This window comes from Oncorhynchus clarkii, chromosome 20 (assembly GCF_045791955.1).
Source record: "Oncorhynchus clarkii lewisi isolate Uvic-CL-2024 chromosome 20, UVic_Ocla_1.0, whole genome shotgun sequence".
In the NCBI taxonomy this organism is placed as follows: domain Eukaryota; kingdom Metazoa; phylum Chordata; class Actinopteri; order Salmoniformes; family Salmonidae; genus Oncorhynchus; species Oncorhynchus clarkii.
Window position 1 is genome coordinate 23834183 of NC_092166.1, and position 13598 is coordinate 23847780.

The window sequence follows — 13598 nt, forward strand, 5'->3', positions numbered from 1 at the left end:
GGTTTCATCTGACCATATGACATTCTCCCAATCTTCTTCTGGATCATCCAAATGCTCTCTAGCAATCTTCAGACGGGCCTGGACATGTACTGGCTTAAGCAGGGGGACACGTCTGGCACTGTAGGATTTGAGTCCCTGGCGGCGTAGTGTGTTACTGTTGGTAGGCTTTGTTACTTTGGTCCCAGCTCTCTGCAGGTCATTCACTAGGTCCCCCCGTGTGATTCTGGGATTTTTTCTCACCGTTCTTGTGATCATTTTGACCCCACAGGGTGAGATCTTGCATGGAGCCCCAAATCGAGGGAGATTATCAGTGGTCTTGTATGTCTTCCATTTCCTAATAATTGCTCCCACAGTTGATTTCTTCAAACCAAGCTGCTTACCTATTGCAGATTCAGTCTTCCCAGCCTGCTGCAGGTCTACAATTTTGTTTCTGGTGTCTTTTGACAGCTCTTTGGTCTTGGCCATAGTGGAGTTTGGAGTGTGACTGTTTGAGGTTGTGGACAGGTGTCTTTTATACTGATAACAAGTTCAAACAGGTGCCATTAATACAGGTAACGAGTGGAGGACAGAGGAGCCTCTTAAAGAAGAAGTTACAGGTCTGTGAGAGCCAGAAATCTTGCTTGTTTGTAGGTGACCAAATACTTATTTTCCACCATAATTTGCAAATAAATTCATAAAAAATCCTACAATGTGATTTTCTGGATTTTTTGCTTCTCATTTTGTCTGTCATAGTTGAAGTGTACCTATGATGAAAATTACAGGCCTCATCTTTTTAAGTGGGAGAACTTGCACAATTGGTGGCTGACTAAATACTTTTTTGCCCCACTGTAATTGCCAGTTGTGATTAAAGAAATACCCAAATAACGTTGTACTGTATGTTGTTCTGGTATGGAAAAAATGCTGCTGAGTTGAAAGGACATCTGGCAGCAAAGATAGGCTCTACCTTTTGATTTGTATCTCACTTGAGGTTGCAGTAGCATCATCAGTCACTTAGGATGCATGGGGAGGGTTCAGACAGTGTCAGAGGAGTAGCCTCTGATAAACCTTGACAGAGAAACAATAGAGAGACAGTCAGTGGACTCAGGAGAACAATACACAGTAAGAGGAAAAACTATTGCACGCACGCATGCACACATGCATGCACGCACACACACGCACGCACACACACCCGAATCTAAAGGCTAAATATTCCACCATCCATTTCCCATAGTACACAACACGTCAAACAATCCAATTGCACACAAATGAGCATTGTGTGATAATTGCGTTCCTTGGTGAACCTTAGCAACAGAACAGCCCAGTAGACCATGCATGGGGTGGTGATGTCATGTGAGCCTTGCTCCCCCCTGCGCTAGCCTGGGGTGCGTTCCACATGGCACGCTATTCCCTAGTGCACTACTTTGACCAGGGACTATAGGGTTCTGATAGAAAAAGTCATACACTACATAGGTAATAGGGTGCCATTTTGGACGCAGACCTGATAGATGAAACCAGGCTGTAATCCCCAGCTGAGCCAGTCTCCCCGGCTCGGAGGCCTTCCCACCAAGAGGATAGCAAAGTCTGAGCCCAAGTGCTTCCGTTTTGGATCAATGTCCACTTTCTGGTGGATATAGAAAACTCATTCACACGTGATCTTGATGAGAAGATTATAGGATGAAATGCCAGGGATTTAGCCCCCAATGCACATCCCCCCCCCCCCAACCCAAACACAATCTTACTAAATCTATGAACGAGAGAGAGAGGCACCACTGCTCTATTGCATTGTAGCTCATCCTTTTACATAGGCAGCTTGAGTCACAGTCAGAGAAATAAAAACAAAAACATGTTTTCAAACATTCTGACAAATGTTAATGTATAGCCTCAAAAAGGTGTGCTGTAAATAAGATGGACACCAGAGGTGGTTATTGGTATTTTACAGTGGAGCGCTGCTATTGTATAGAGTGCTAAACTTAAGTTCCCCATCTCTGGGTTTCCCCAGTGCCCAGCTTGGCAGTAATGTGATGAAAAGCTATAATAAAACCCTACCTTGGTCATAATGTGCTGTACTGAAAAGCTGCATGGACAATATGCCACCATCTAGTGGGCTCATTGATTACTGCAGGGATGACATTATCTCACTATGTATGTATGTATGTATGTATGTATGTATGTATGTATGTATGTATGTATGTGTGTGTGTGTGTGTGTGTGTGTGTGTGTGTGTGTGTACGTACACATACATACAGTGGGGCAAAAAAATATTTAGTCAGACACCAATTGTGCAAGTTCTCCCACTTAAAAAGATGAGGCCTGTAATTTTCATCATAGGTACAATTCAACTATGACAGACAAAATTAGAAAAAAATCCAGATAATCACATTGTAGGATTTTTAATGAATTTATTTGCAAATTATGGTGGAAAATAAGTATTTTGTCAATAACAAAAGTTTATCTCCAATACTTTGTTATATACCCTTTGTTGGCAATGACAGAGGTCAAACGTTTTCTGTAAGTCCAGCGGATCCTGATAACGATCTGAGAGACCGGGCAAGAAGGGCATTCTATGCCCTCAAAAGGAACATCAAATTCGACATACCAATTCGGATCTGGCTAAAAATACTTGAATCAGTTATCGAACCCATTCCCTTTATGGTTGTGAGGTCTGGATTCACAAAATGGGACAAACACCAAATTGAGACTCTGCATTCAGAATTCTGCAAAAATATATCCTCAGTGTACAACGTAAAACACTAAATAATGCATGAGGAGCCTATTTAGGCCGACACCCGCAAATTATCAAAATCCAGAAAAGAGCCATTAAATTCTACAACCACCTAAAAGGAAGCGATTCACAAACCTTCCATAACAAAGCCATCACCTACAGAGAGATTAACCTGGGGAAGAGTCCCCTAAGCAATCTGGTTCTGGGGCTCTGTTCACAAACAGACCCCACAGAGCCCCAGGACAGCAACACGATATAGACCCAACCATGAGAAAACAAAAATATATTTATTTCCAATCTGTCAAGTAATTAACAAAAAAAACAGAGCAAACTAGAATGCTATTTGGCCATAAACAGGAGAGTACACTGATAGAATACCTGACCACTGTGACTGACCCAAACTTAAGGAAAGCTTTGACTATGTACACTCAGTGAGCATAGCCTTGCTATTGAGAAAGGCTGCTGTAGGCAGACCTGGCTCTCAAGAGAAGACAGGCTATGTGCACACTGCCCCAAAAAATGAGGTGGAAACCGAGCTGCACTTCCTAACCTCCTGCCAAATGTACAGTTGAAGTCAGGAGTTTACATGTACCTTTTCCAAATGCATTTAAACTCAGTTTTTCACCATTCCTGACATTTAATCCTAGTAATAATTCCCTGTTTTAGGTCCGTTTGGATCACCACTTTATTTAAAGAATGAGAATTTTGGCCCATTCCTCCTGACAGAGCTGGTGTAACTGAGTCAGGTTTGTAGGCCTCCTTGCTCGCACATGCTTTTTCAGTGGGATTGAGGCCATTTTCCCCCAACTTTGGAAGTGTGCTTGGGGTCATTGTCCATTTGGAAGACACATTTGCGACCAAGCTTTAACTTCACAACTGATGTCTTGAGATGTTGCTTCAATATATCCACATACTTTGTTTTCCTCAAGATGCCATCTATTTTGTGAAGTGCACCAGTCCCTCCTGCAGCAAAGCACCCCCACAACATGATGCTGCCACCCCCGTGCTTCACGGTTGGGATGGTGTTCTTCAGCTTGCAAGCCTTCCCCTTTTTCCTCCAAACATAACAATCATTATAGCCAAACAGTTCTATTTTTGTTTCATCAGACCAGATTACATTTCTCCAAAAAGTACGATCTTTGTCCCCATCTGCAGTTGCAAACCATAGTCTGGCTTTTTTCATGGCAGTTTTGGAGGAGTGGCTTCTTCCTTGCTGATTGGCCTTTCAAGTTATGTTGATATAGGACTCGTTCGACTGTGGATATAGATACTTTTGTACCTGTTTCCTCCAGCATCTTCACAAGGTCCTTTGCTGTTGTTCCAGGATTGATTTGCACTTTTCGCACCAAAGTACGTTCATCTCTAGAAGACAGAACGCGTCTCCTTCCTGAGCGGTATGACGGCTGCGTGGTCCCATGGTGTTTATACTTGTGTACTATTGTTTGTACAGATGAACATGGTACCTTCAGATGTTTGGAAATTGCTCCCAAGGATGAACCAGACTTGTGGAGGTCTACAATTATTTTTCTGAGGTCTTGGCTGATTTCTTTTGATTTTCCAATGAGGCACTGAGATTGAAGGTAGGCCTTGAAATACATCCACAGGTACACCTCCAATTGACTCAAATTATGTCAATTAGCCTATCAGAAGCTTCTAACGCAATGACATCCTTTTCTGGAATTTTCCAAGCTGTTTAAAGGCACAGTCAATTTAGTGTATGTAAACTTCTGACCCACTGGAATTGTGATGCAGTGAATTATAAGTGAAATAATCTGTCTGTAAACAATTGTTGGAAAAGTTACTTGTGTCATGCACAAACTATAGTTTGTTAACAAGAAATTTGTGGAGTGGTTGAAAAACGAGTTTTAATGACTCCAACCTAAGTGTATGTAAACTTCTGACTTCAACTGTATGACCATATTAGAGACCTATATTTCCCTCAGATTACACAGATCCACAAATAATTCGAAAACAAACCCAATTTTGATAAACTCCCATATCTACTGGGTGAAATACCAGTGTGCCATTACAGCAGCAATATTTGTGACCTGTTGCCACAAGAAAAGGGTAACCAGTGAAGAACAAACACCATTGTAAATACAACCCATGTTTATGTTAATTTATTTTCCATTTTTTACTTTAACCGTTTGCACATCGTTACATTTGTAATGTCTTTATTCAACTGGAACTTCTGTGAGTGTAATGTTTACTGTTACTTTTTGATTATTTAACTTTTGTATATTATCTACTTCACTTGCGTTGGCATTGTTAACATATGTTTCCCATGCCAATAAAGCCCTTTGAATTGAATATAGGAGGCAGAACATTCGTTTGTTTTTGATTCGGCTGTGATGCTCCAAAATCTCATCCCTTTTGTTCGCCCTATCCAATGATCTTGTGGATGTGCGTTACGATGGTGTTTATTGGTCAGAGCAGCAGAAAACCTGTCAATCAAGGAATGTAAGGCAACGACTGGGGTTTTACATGTATAGTATTGATGCGCGTACAATAACCGTACATCGTATGTAAAGGCAATAGGCTATAAACCGGTGTGAGTAGGCTATCTAAATCCAGATATTTACCTAGAGTGTAAATAATCCTGTGGGGTTTTGTAGATGATCCGCGTCGTGTACGGTCAATTTGATTCCTTTGTAGGCCCACTAGACTAGATTCCCTTTGTCACTCGCTCAAAAATGTGGCTCGGATTTTACAGTCGTAGGATGACAGATTACTCAAGGTAAGATCCTGATATCGGACTAACAACGAGCATGTCACCGCATGTATTGCACTGTTTTTCAAGGAAATTATGAGCATTAGATATGCTGATCAGGGCCCGGTTTCCCAAAAGCATATTTCATTGGCGACCCGTCATTCAGGGCAGGTGGGGCAGAGCCCCTAATTTGTATTTATTTATTTAGGCATCGATGTGTCACATATCAGTTTGCAACAATGTAAAAAAAAAAATGGAGTTAATAAAGCCGCATGCAAACATGGTCTCTTTTTTGCTTTTCTTAAGGAATCACCAAAATGCAAGTGTTTCAGACTAGCTCAGTTCTTTCTTTGGTGGTGGGGCAGCCAGCGGAAAATACAGAGCGTAGTGGTTAGGATAAAAGCTCTGCTGTTAGGATGGCTTTATGTAGGCCCTAACAGTTTGTGGGCAACGTATGTCACCGTTATAGTGCAATTAATGTATTTAGTGTTGTGTTATGTAGCTGCTTTGCTGGCAAGTATCAAAACAAATTGGGGGGAGTTTGCCCAACCAATATTTACATTCCAAAATCGCTATAAAAAACATCTTAGAACCTTAGGATCCTATGGGTCTAACAATGAATTTAGCCAATCTAATGGTGAAATTGGCCTTAAGATGCTTTTGGGAAACCAGGTTCAGGTCTGCTGTTTGGAGCCATCCTTTGAGGAACAATGATGGACAAAAGATGTGTATGATCTGCTATACAGGCCGAAGAATGTGTGCATTGAGTGCATCCTATATGGTTGACTGATTGACTGTGAATGACACTTGTTTCAGGAGTGGCTATGTGAACATGTGTCAGCGATGACCGAAGTTGAAGTGACGTATGCAGACTTCATAGCCTCCGGTAGAACTGGACGAAGGAATGCCCTGCATGATATCCTCCAAAGCCCCACTGACCCAAACGCCAGAGATCTCCCCCTGAGCCTATCTCAACTCAACATCAATCCAACCGGTGAGATCTTCATTCAAATGATCCTGTTTCATGGGCTGCGTTATTATAGTGTTTTTGTTTTGACCAGGGCCTACCTGATTCCATATAGTGCACTACTTCTGACCCAGATGCAGTATGGCCCTTGGTCAAACATAGTGCACTATATAGGGAATGGGATGCCATTTGAGACGTAGCCATGATGTTTCAATACTAAGAGCTATCATTATTGTATTTACTGTAGCTGTCACTGTGTTGCAGCATGAAGATAACATATTCTTTACATTTTCCATATTCTTTATATTGGAGCAGGAGCTGACATGGAAGAAAGTCAGGAATCGTCCACAAACGCTCTGCCACAGTCAGGGCAGAAGAATCGGGGAAACTTTCAGGCCTAAACACTGAGTTGGGCCTGCACTCACCACCACAGTCTCCCAAAGTCACACAAACGGTGTAGTTCGTTTTGAAAGAAAAACTGTAGTCAACGGGAAATCATTAAACTGTGTAGAATTCGACGCCCTTGGCTGGGTGAGACACATGTTTTTAATATGGAGATTGGGCCAAACATCCCCGTATTTAACAATGGATTAGGGCTAAAGCCAGACTGAGGTTGGCAAATAGTGATTTAAGTAATATTTCAGGATCCATCTAACTTACTAGAGGATGCAAGGAACTGCAAAGAGCATATAAAGATCGGTTATAATGGTGCTGGTTGACAGTGGGTTTCCAGGTAGTAGAAACTACAGGTGGACTACAGTTTGTGGTTGCTGTGGTGACTGAAAGGATTTGAGCATTTTGATCTCATACTTCCTTCAGAAACATCATCCAGACACCGCCCCATTTTTTTTTATCGTATATGTTATACAGTATACGTCATTGATCACAGGTTTTTATTAAACAACACCACTACCTTGGATATCGGCATTATTTACAGAATAGATTACACTAGGTCTGTCAACATCTTAATTTGCGCAGTGTTTCTTTAAAAATGCACGTACACAATTTTAAACTTTTTTGTATGCTTTGTTTGGAGTTGTAGTTTACACCTGAGACTGTATCACTATTGATGCCGACCACAGATGTAGCAACCAGTACTTTAAGATACACTTTTTTAATTCCAAGTTAGTTTAACATTTTGCAGTGCTGTTGTTGAAGCCAAGCACCACTAAAGTGGGTGTGTATGTGTAATAAATGCTTACCAAATTATATGATGGCATTATGCACCAGGGTTGGGGTCAATTCCATTTCAATCTATTCAGACAGTAAATCAAATTCCAATCGTTTTTTGTTTTTATTCTCCCTAATTTCGTGGTATCCAATTGTCTCATCGCTGCAACACCCGTACGGACTCGGCAGAGGCGAAGGTCGAGAGCCGTGCGTCCTTGTGTCAAGAAGCTACACTGCTTCTTGACACAATGCCCACCTAAAGCGGAAGCCAGCAGCACCAATGTGTTGGAGGAAACACCGTACACTTGGCAACCGTGTCAGCGCGCACTACGCCCGGCCCGCCACAGGAGTCGCTAGTGCGTGATGGGACAAGGACATCCCTGCTGGCCGAACCCTCCCATAACCCGGACGACGCTGGGCCAATTGCGCGCCGCCCCATGGGTCTCCTGGTCATGGCCGGCTACGACAGAGCCTGGACTCAAACCCAGAATTTCAAGTGGCACAATGCACTGCAATGCAGTGTCTTAGACCACTGCGCCACCCAGGAGGCCCCTCAGAATCCAATTCCAAGCCCAAATTTTCCTAATTGAAAAGTTTCGTAGAGATTTGGAATTTCAGTGTACTTCCTAAATTGTCTGGAATTGACCCCAACCCTGTTACGCATTGTGTATGCCTATACTTTCTATGTAACATGCTTTAAAAAGTCGCTGATGGGCAATTTCACTGATGCAGTCATACTAAACTCAGCAAAAAAAAGAAACGTCCCTTTTTCAGGACCCTGTCTTTCAAAGATAATTTGTAAAAATCAAAATAACTTCACAGATCTTCATTGTAAAGGGTTTAAACACTGTTTCCCATGTTTGTTCAATGAACCATAAACAATTACTGAACATGCACCTGTGGAGCGGTCTGGAACAGCTTACAGACGGTAGGAAATTAAGGTCACAGTTATGAAAACTTAGGACACTAAAGAGGCCTTTCTACTGGCTCTGAAAAACACCAAAAGAAAGATGCCCAGGGTCCCTGCTCATCTGCGTGAACCTGCCATGCTGTAAGAAGGCATGAGGACTGCAGATGGGGCCAGGGCAATAAATTGCAATGTCTGTACTGTACTGTGAGACGCTTAAGACAGCGGAAACAGGACAGACAGCTGATCATCCTCACAGTGGCAGACCACGTGTAACAACACCTGCACAGGATCAGTACATCCGAACATCACACCTGCGGGACAGGTACAGGAATGCAACAACAATTGCCCGAGTTACACCAGGAATGCACAATCCCTCCATCAGTGCTCAGACTGTCCTCAATAGGTTGGACTGAGGGCTTGTAGGCCTGTTGTAAGGCAGGTCCTCACCAGACATCACCGGCAACAACATCGCCTATGGGCACAAACCCACCGTCGCTGGACCAGACAGGACTGGAAGAAGTGCTCTTCACTGACTAGTCGCGGTTTTGTCTCACCAGGAGTGATGGTCGGATTCGCATTTATTGTCGAAGGAATGAGCGTTACATCGAGGCCTGTACTCTGGTGCTGGAACGATTTGGAGGTGAAGGGTCCGTCATGGTCTGGGGCGGTGTGTCACAGCATCATCGGACTGAGCTTGTTGACATTGGAATCAATCTCAACGCTGTGTGTTACAGGGAAGACATCCTCCTCCCTCATGTGGTACCCTTCCTGCTGGCTCATCCTGACATGACCCTCCAACATGACAATGCCACCAGCCATACGGCTCGTTCTGTGCGTGATTTCCTGCAAGACAGGAATGTCAGTGTTCTGCCATGGCCAACGAAGAGCTCGGATCTCAATCCCATTGAGCACGTCTGGGACCTGTTGAATCGGAGGGTGAGGGCTAGGGCCATTCCCCCCCAGAAATGCCCAGGAACTTGCAGGTGCCTTGGTGGAAGAGTGGGGCATCTCACAGCAAGAACTGGCAAATCTGGTGCAGTTCATGAGGAGATTGCACTGCAGTACTTAATGCAGCTGGTGGCCACACCAGATATTGTTACTTTTGATTTTGACCCCCCCCCCCCTTGTTCAGTGACACATTATTACATTTCTGTTAGTCACATGTATGTGGAACTTGTTCAGTTTATGTATCAGTTGTTGAATCTTGTTATGTTCATATAAATATTTACACATGTTAAGTTTGCTGAAAATAAACGCTGTTGACAGCGAGAGGACAGTTCTTTTTTTTGCTGAGTTTATGTAGATCAATTGTTACTATATTATTCCTTCCTAATTAATATGGAAATGTTTTCCCAAAAGGAAGGCAAATGTGAAACACTGAACAAACAGAGTACATTTTAATGAAACATATAATTCACTTGAAAATGTAGTTGTAAAAAAAGATGATAAAGAATGCATGGTTTATCAAAATTTGATCATTCACAAAATGTTTGATCATTCACTGTATGTTTGTTATGCTAATGTGTTACAGTATGCCAAATTGTAGGTGACTGTTAAATCAGAATCATTTTAGCTAATTTGTAGAAACCCATCCATGTGGTGGGAGTATGTAAATACTTTGTATCATGTTCCAGAACTGTACAACAAGAACAATAAACACAGCTCCACTATTTGTTTTCATGTCTTTTCTGATTTAACCTGAAGGACGTATCCCACTTAGGGAACTGCTAGAAAGAGGTATATACTGAAGTAACTGTTACTTCTGATATTGTTTGCTGTGAAGTAAGTAGATCAAAGAGTCTGTACAGTTTTATAATTTGGTATTAATTAAGGTGCAAATAGAGTCCTATTCTCATGTTACATTCTTTACATCACATATCATAAGAAAAAGTACATTCTTATGTTATTCTTATGATACACAACATGTTGTATCACAGGGTCTGAACGACCCCCTCCCTATAAAAGTCAACATGTCAAAGCAGCTGAACGTCGTGACAGCAAGGGCAAACTCATTCTTCATTTGGAGACTGACATTATAATTACTCACATAGTAAATCCTGAATACATTGTATGGAACAAAGCATACTATAATGACCAGCATAAAGCAAAGACTTTTGATCTGAGCCCAAAACTCCTGTTGAGAGAAGATCATCGCCCTGTGAGTTCTGTACACACAGCCCAAAATCCACACTTGGCAACAGGCCAGGGCCAATGTAACCACGATGATGAGAGCACAGATGATGTAATTCAGCACAGCCACAGTATGTTTCTCGTCAAAGATCCTTCCGAAATTGAAGCACTGGTTGTCATTGGTTGTTGTATTATTATCTGTAGATGATCCATACTTCACAGCAGTCAAAGGGACCACCACAATGAGCATGAGGCCCCAGACAGCAGCACTGGCCCCCAGGGCGTGCAGCCTCCTGTAGAACTCCACCTGATTGAACCTCCTGAAGAAACTCAGGTAGCGGATCACCAGAATGATCACATAGAAGACGAAGGCTAAGTACATGTGGGCGTGGATCATGGCACTGACCACCTTGCAGAAGTTAGGACCAAGATGCCACTCGCCGGCCGCATAGAAATAAAGGCGGAAGGGCACAGTCAGGAGGAAGACGAAGTGGACCACAATCAGATTCAGAACGGCTGTAGTGGTCACCGAGCGGACGTTGGACTTGATGATGTTGATCATGAGGGACATGCTGATGGTCCCTCCAACGAGCACAATAGTGTATATTGACAGCAATGCATCTCTGTATGATTTAGGTATGGCATTGTCGACATTTGTCCCATTCCCCATCCTCTCCTCTTGGTGTCATGAATTGTGAAATAAGGAGAATTTGAAGTAAGACATGTAACATTATTTAGATACATACAGTATTCTTATAAATGTAATGTTAGGTTAGGGGGCCATGTCGTCTTACCTTAGTTTAATGCACCAACTGTATGTCCCTCTGGATAAGAGTGTCAGCTAAATGACCTAAATTAAATATAGAAGATATGGATGCTGTGGGAGTAAAAGTGTGTCAATAGTACAGTATGGAAATAGTAGGCAACTGTATGGAAAATGGACTATATATATATACAATACTCATAGAATATGTACATAGCTAAACAGCACTTACAAACGTGATTAATAGTCATGATCTCAGTCATCTGAAAAGCTCACTAAAATAAACTGGCTACGGGAATACATGGGAAATGAATAAAACAGAAAATACCTGATTAAATAAAACCACAAATTCACCTGACCCTCTTCTGAAGCAAGAAATGAGAGAAAAACATAGGCATACCGTTGACCTAACATAAGGTTGTCCGTTTCAGAGTATTCACTGGCTGCACACACACCTTAGAACTGACCTCTCCAGCAGAGCCATTGGTATGCAGATACAACTTGTCAGGTGGAGCAGTTGGATAATTATTAACTCAGAATGGTTTTTCTGTTTGTGGCCAATACTACAGTATGTGTGGAGATCCCATATCTTTGTTTGATATCAAATTTCTAGTGAAGTACATCATTATCTACAGAATTATAACCAAATATGTCCTATTATTGACAGGTGAGACATCAAAGTAAATATTGTCTGAATACCAAAGATAGGGTTTACAGTCATTCCTTTTTAGTTTATATAATGTCAATGCTACAGTAATGTACCTGTAACTGAGAGGTGGAGGACGCAGAATCTGAATGTAGAACATCTTCTGAGAAGGTGCTCAACCTGCCTTGTAGCTCATGACACTGATAAACCGTCTGAATTATAGGAGACGTATGTCACAACCCTTTATTGATGTGAAATAGATTACTAACACAAGGAAGTCACCTTTCTACATTGTCAGGCTTGGGGAAGCACCAAACACTTCCTGATTCCTTTGTATCACCAATAATCTGAGAGGAATCATTATTTTCACAATTCAACCACAACTCTAATCCTAGCTTTATGACCACATTCCAGTTCACGCTAACCCTAGCTTTAACCACAACCCTAACCCTAGATTAAAATTAAATCACATTTTCTTGTCACATGCTCTGTAAACATAGGTAGACAAACTACAGAGTTAAAGATACAAAAATACAATATAAAAAGTGACATGAGGAATAAATACACAATGAATAATGAATAACAATAACGAGAAAAAAGAACATAGTTATATACAGTGAGAACCAGTACCGAGTCGATGTGCGGGGAACGAGGTAATTGAAGTAGCTATGTACAGTGCCTTCAGAAAGTATTCACACCCCTTGACGTTTTCCACATTCTGCTGTATTACGGCCTGAATTTAAAATGTATTAAATTTACATTTTGTGTCAATGATCTACATACAATACCCAATTATGTCAAAGTGGAATTATGTTTTTAGAAATGTTTACAAATTAATTAAGTATTAAAACCTTTTGTATGGCAAGCCTAAATGAATTCAGAAGTAAAGATGTACTTAACACATCACATAATAAGATGCATGGACTGACTGTGTGCAATAATAGTGTTTAACATTACTTTTAAACGACTGCCCCATCTCTGTACCCCACACATACAAATTATATGTAAAGTCCCTCAGTTGTTACAGTGAATTTCAAGCACAAAGACCAGGGAGGTTTTCCAATGGTTCACAAAGGGCACCTATTAGTTGATGGGTAAAAATAAAGAACACATTGAATATTCCTTTGAGCATGGTGCAGTTATTAATTACACTTTGTATTGTGTATCAATACAAAGATACAGACGCCCTTCCTGACTCAGTTGACCGGAGAGGAAGGAAACAGCTCAGGGATTTCACCACGATCAAATCAAATGTTTTTTGTCACATGCGCCGAATACAACAGTGAAACCTTACAGTGAAATGCTTACTTACAAGACCTTAACCAAAAATGCAGTTTAAAAAAAATACCTACAAAAAAATAAGAATAAGAAAAAAAAGTAACAAATAATTAAAGAGTAGCAGTAAAATAACAATAGTGAGGCTATATACAGGGGGTACCGGTAAAGAGTCAATGTGCGGGGGCACCGGTTAGTCTAGGTAATTGAGGTAATATGTACATGAAGGTAGAGTTATTAAAGTCACTATGCATAGATAATAACAGAGTAGCAGCAGTGTAAAAGGGGGTGGGCGGGGCAATGCAAATAGTCTGGGTAGCCATTTT

General features: G+C 41.5%; 1 protein-coding gene across 1 annotated transcript; it reads right to left on the bottom strand.

Moving 5' to 3' along the window:
• Positions 1–9835: 9835 nt before the first annotated feature.
• Positions 9836–11939, bottom strand: LOC139376104 (probable G-protein coupled receptor 141). Its single transcript, XM_071118293.1, has 3 exons — positions 11752–11939; positions 11383–11465; positions 9836–11264 (listed from the first exon to the last, which is right to left on the bottom strand). The coding sequence occupies exon 3, from the start codon at positions 11256–11258 to the stop codon at positions 10368–10370; it is 891 nt and encodes a 296-aa protein (XP_070974394.1). The 5' UTR covers positions 11259–11264; positions 11383–11465; positions 11752–11939; the 3' UTR covers positions 9836–10367.
• Between the last annotated feature and the right edge of the window lie 1659 nt (positions 11940–13598).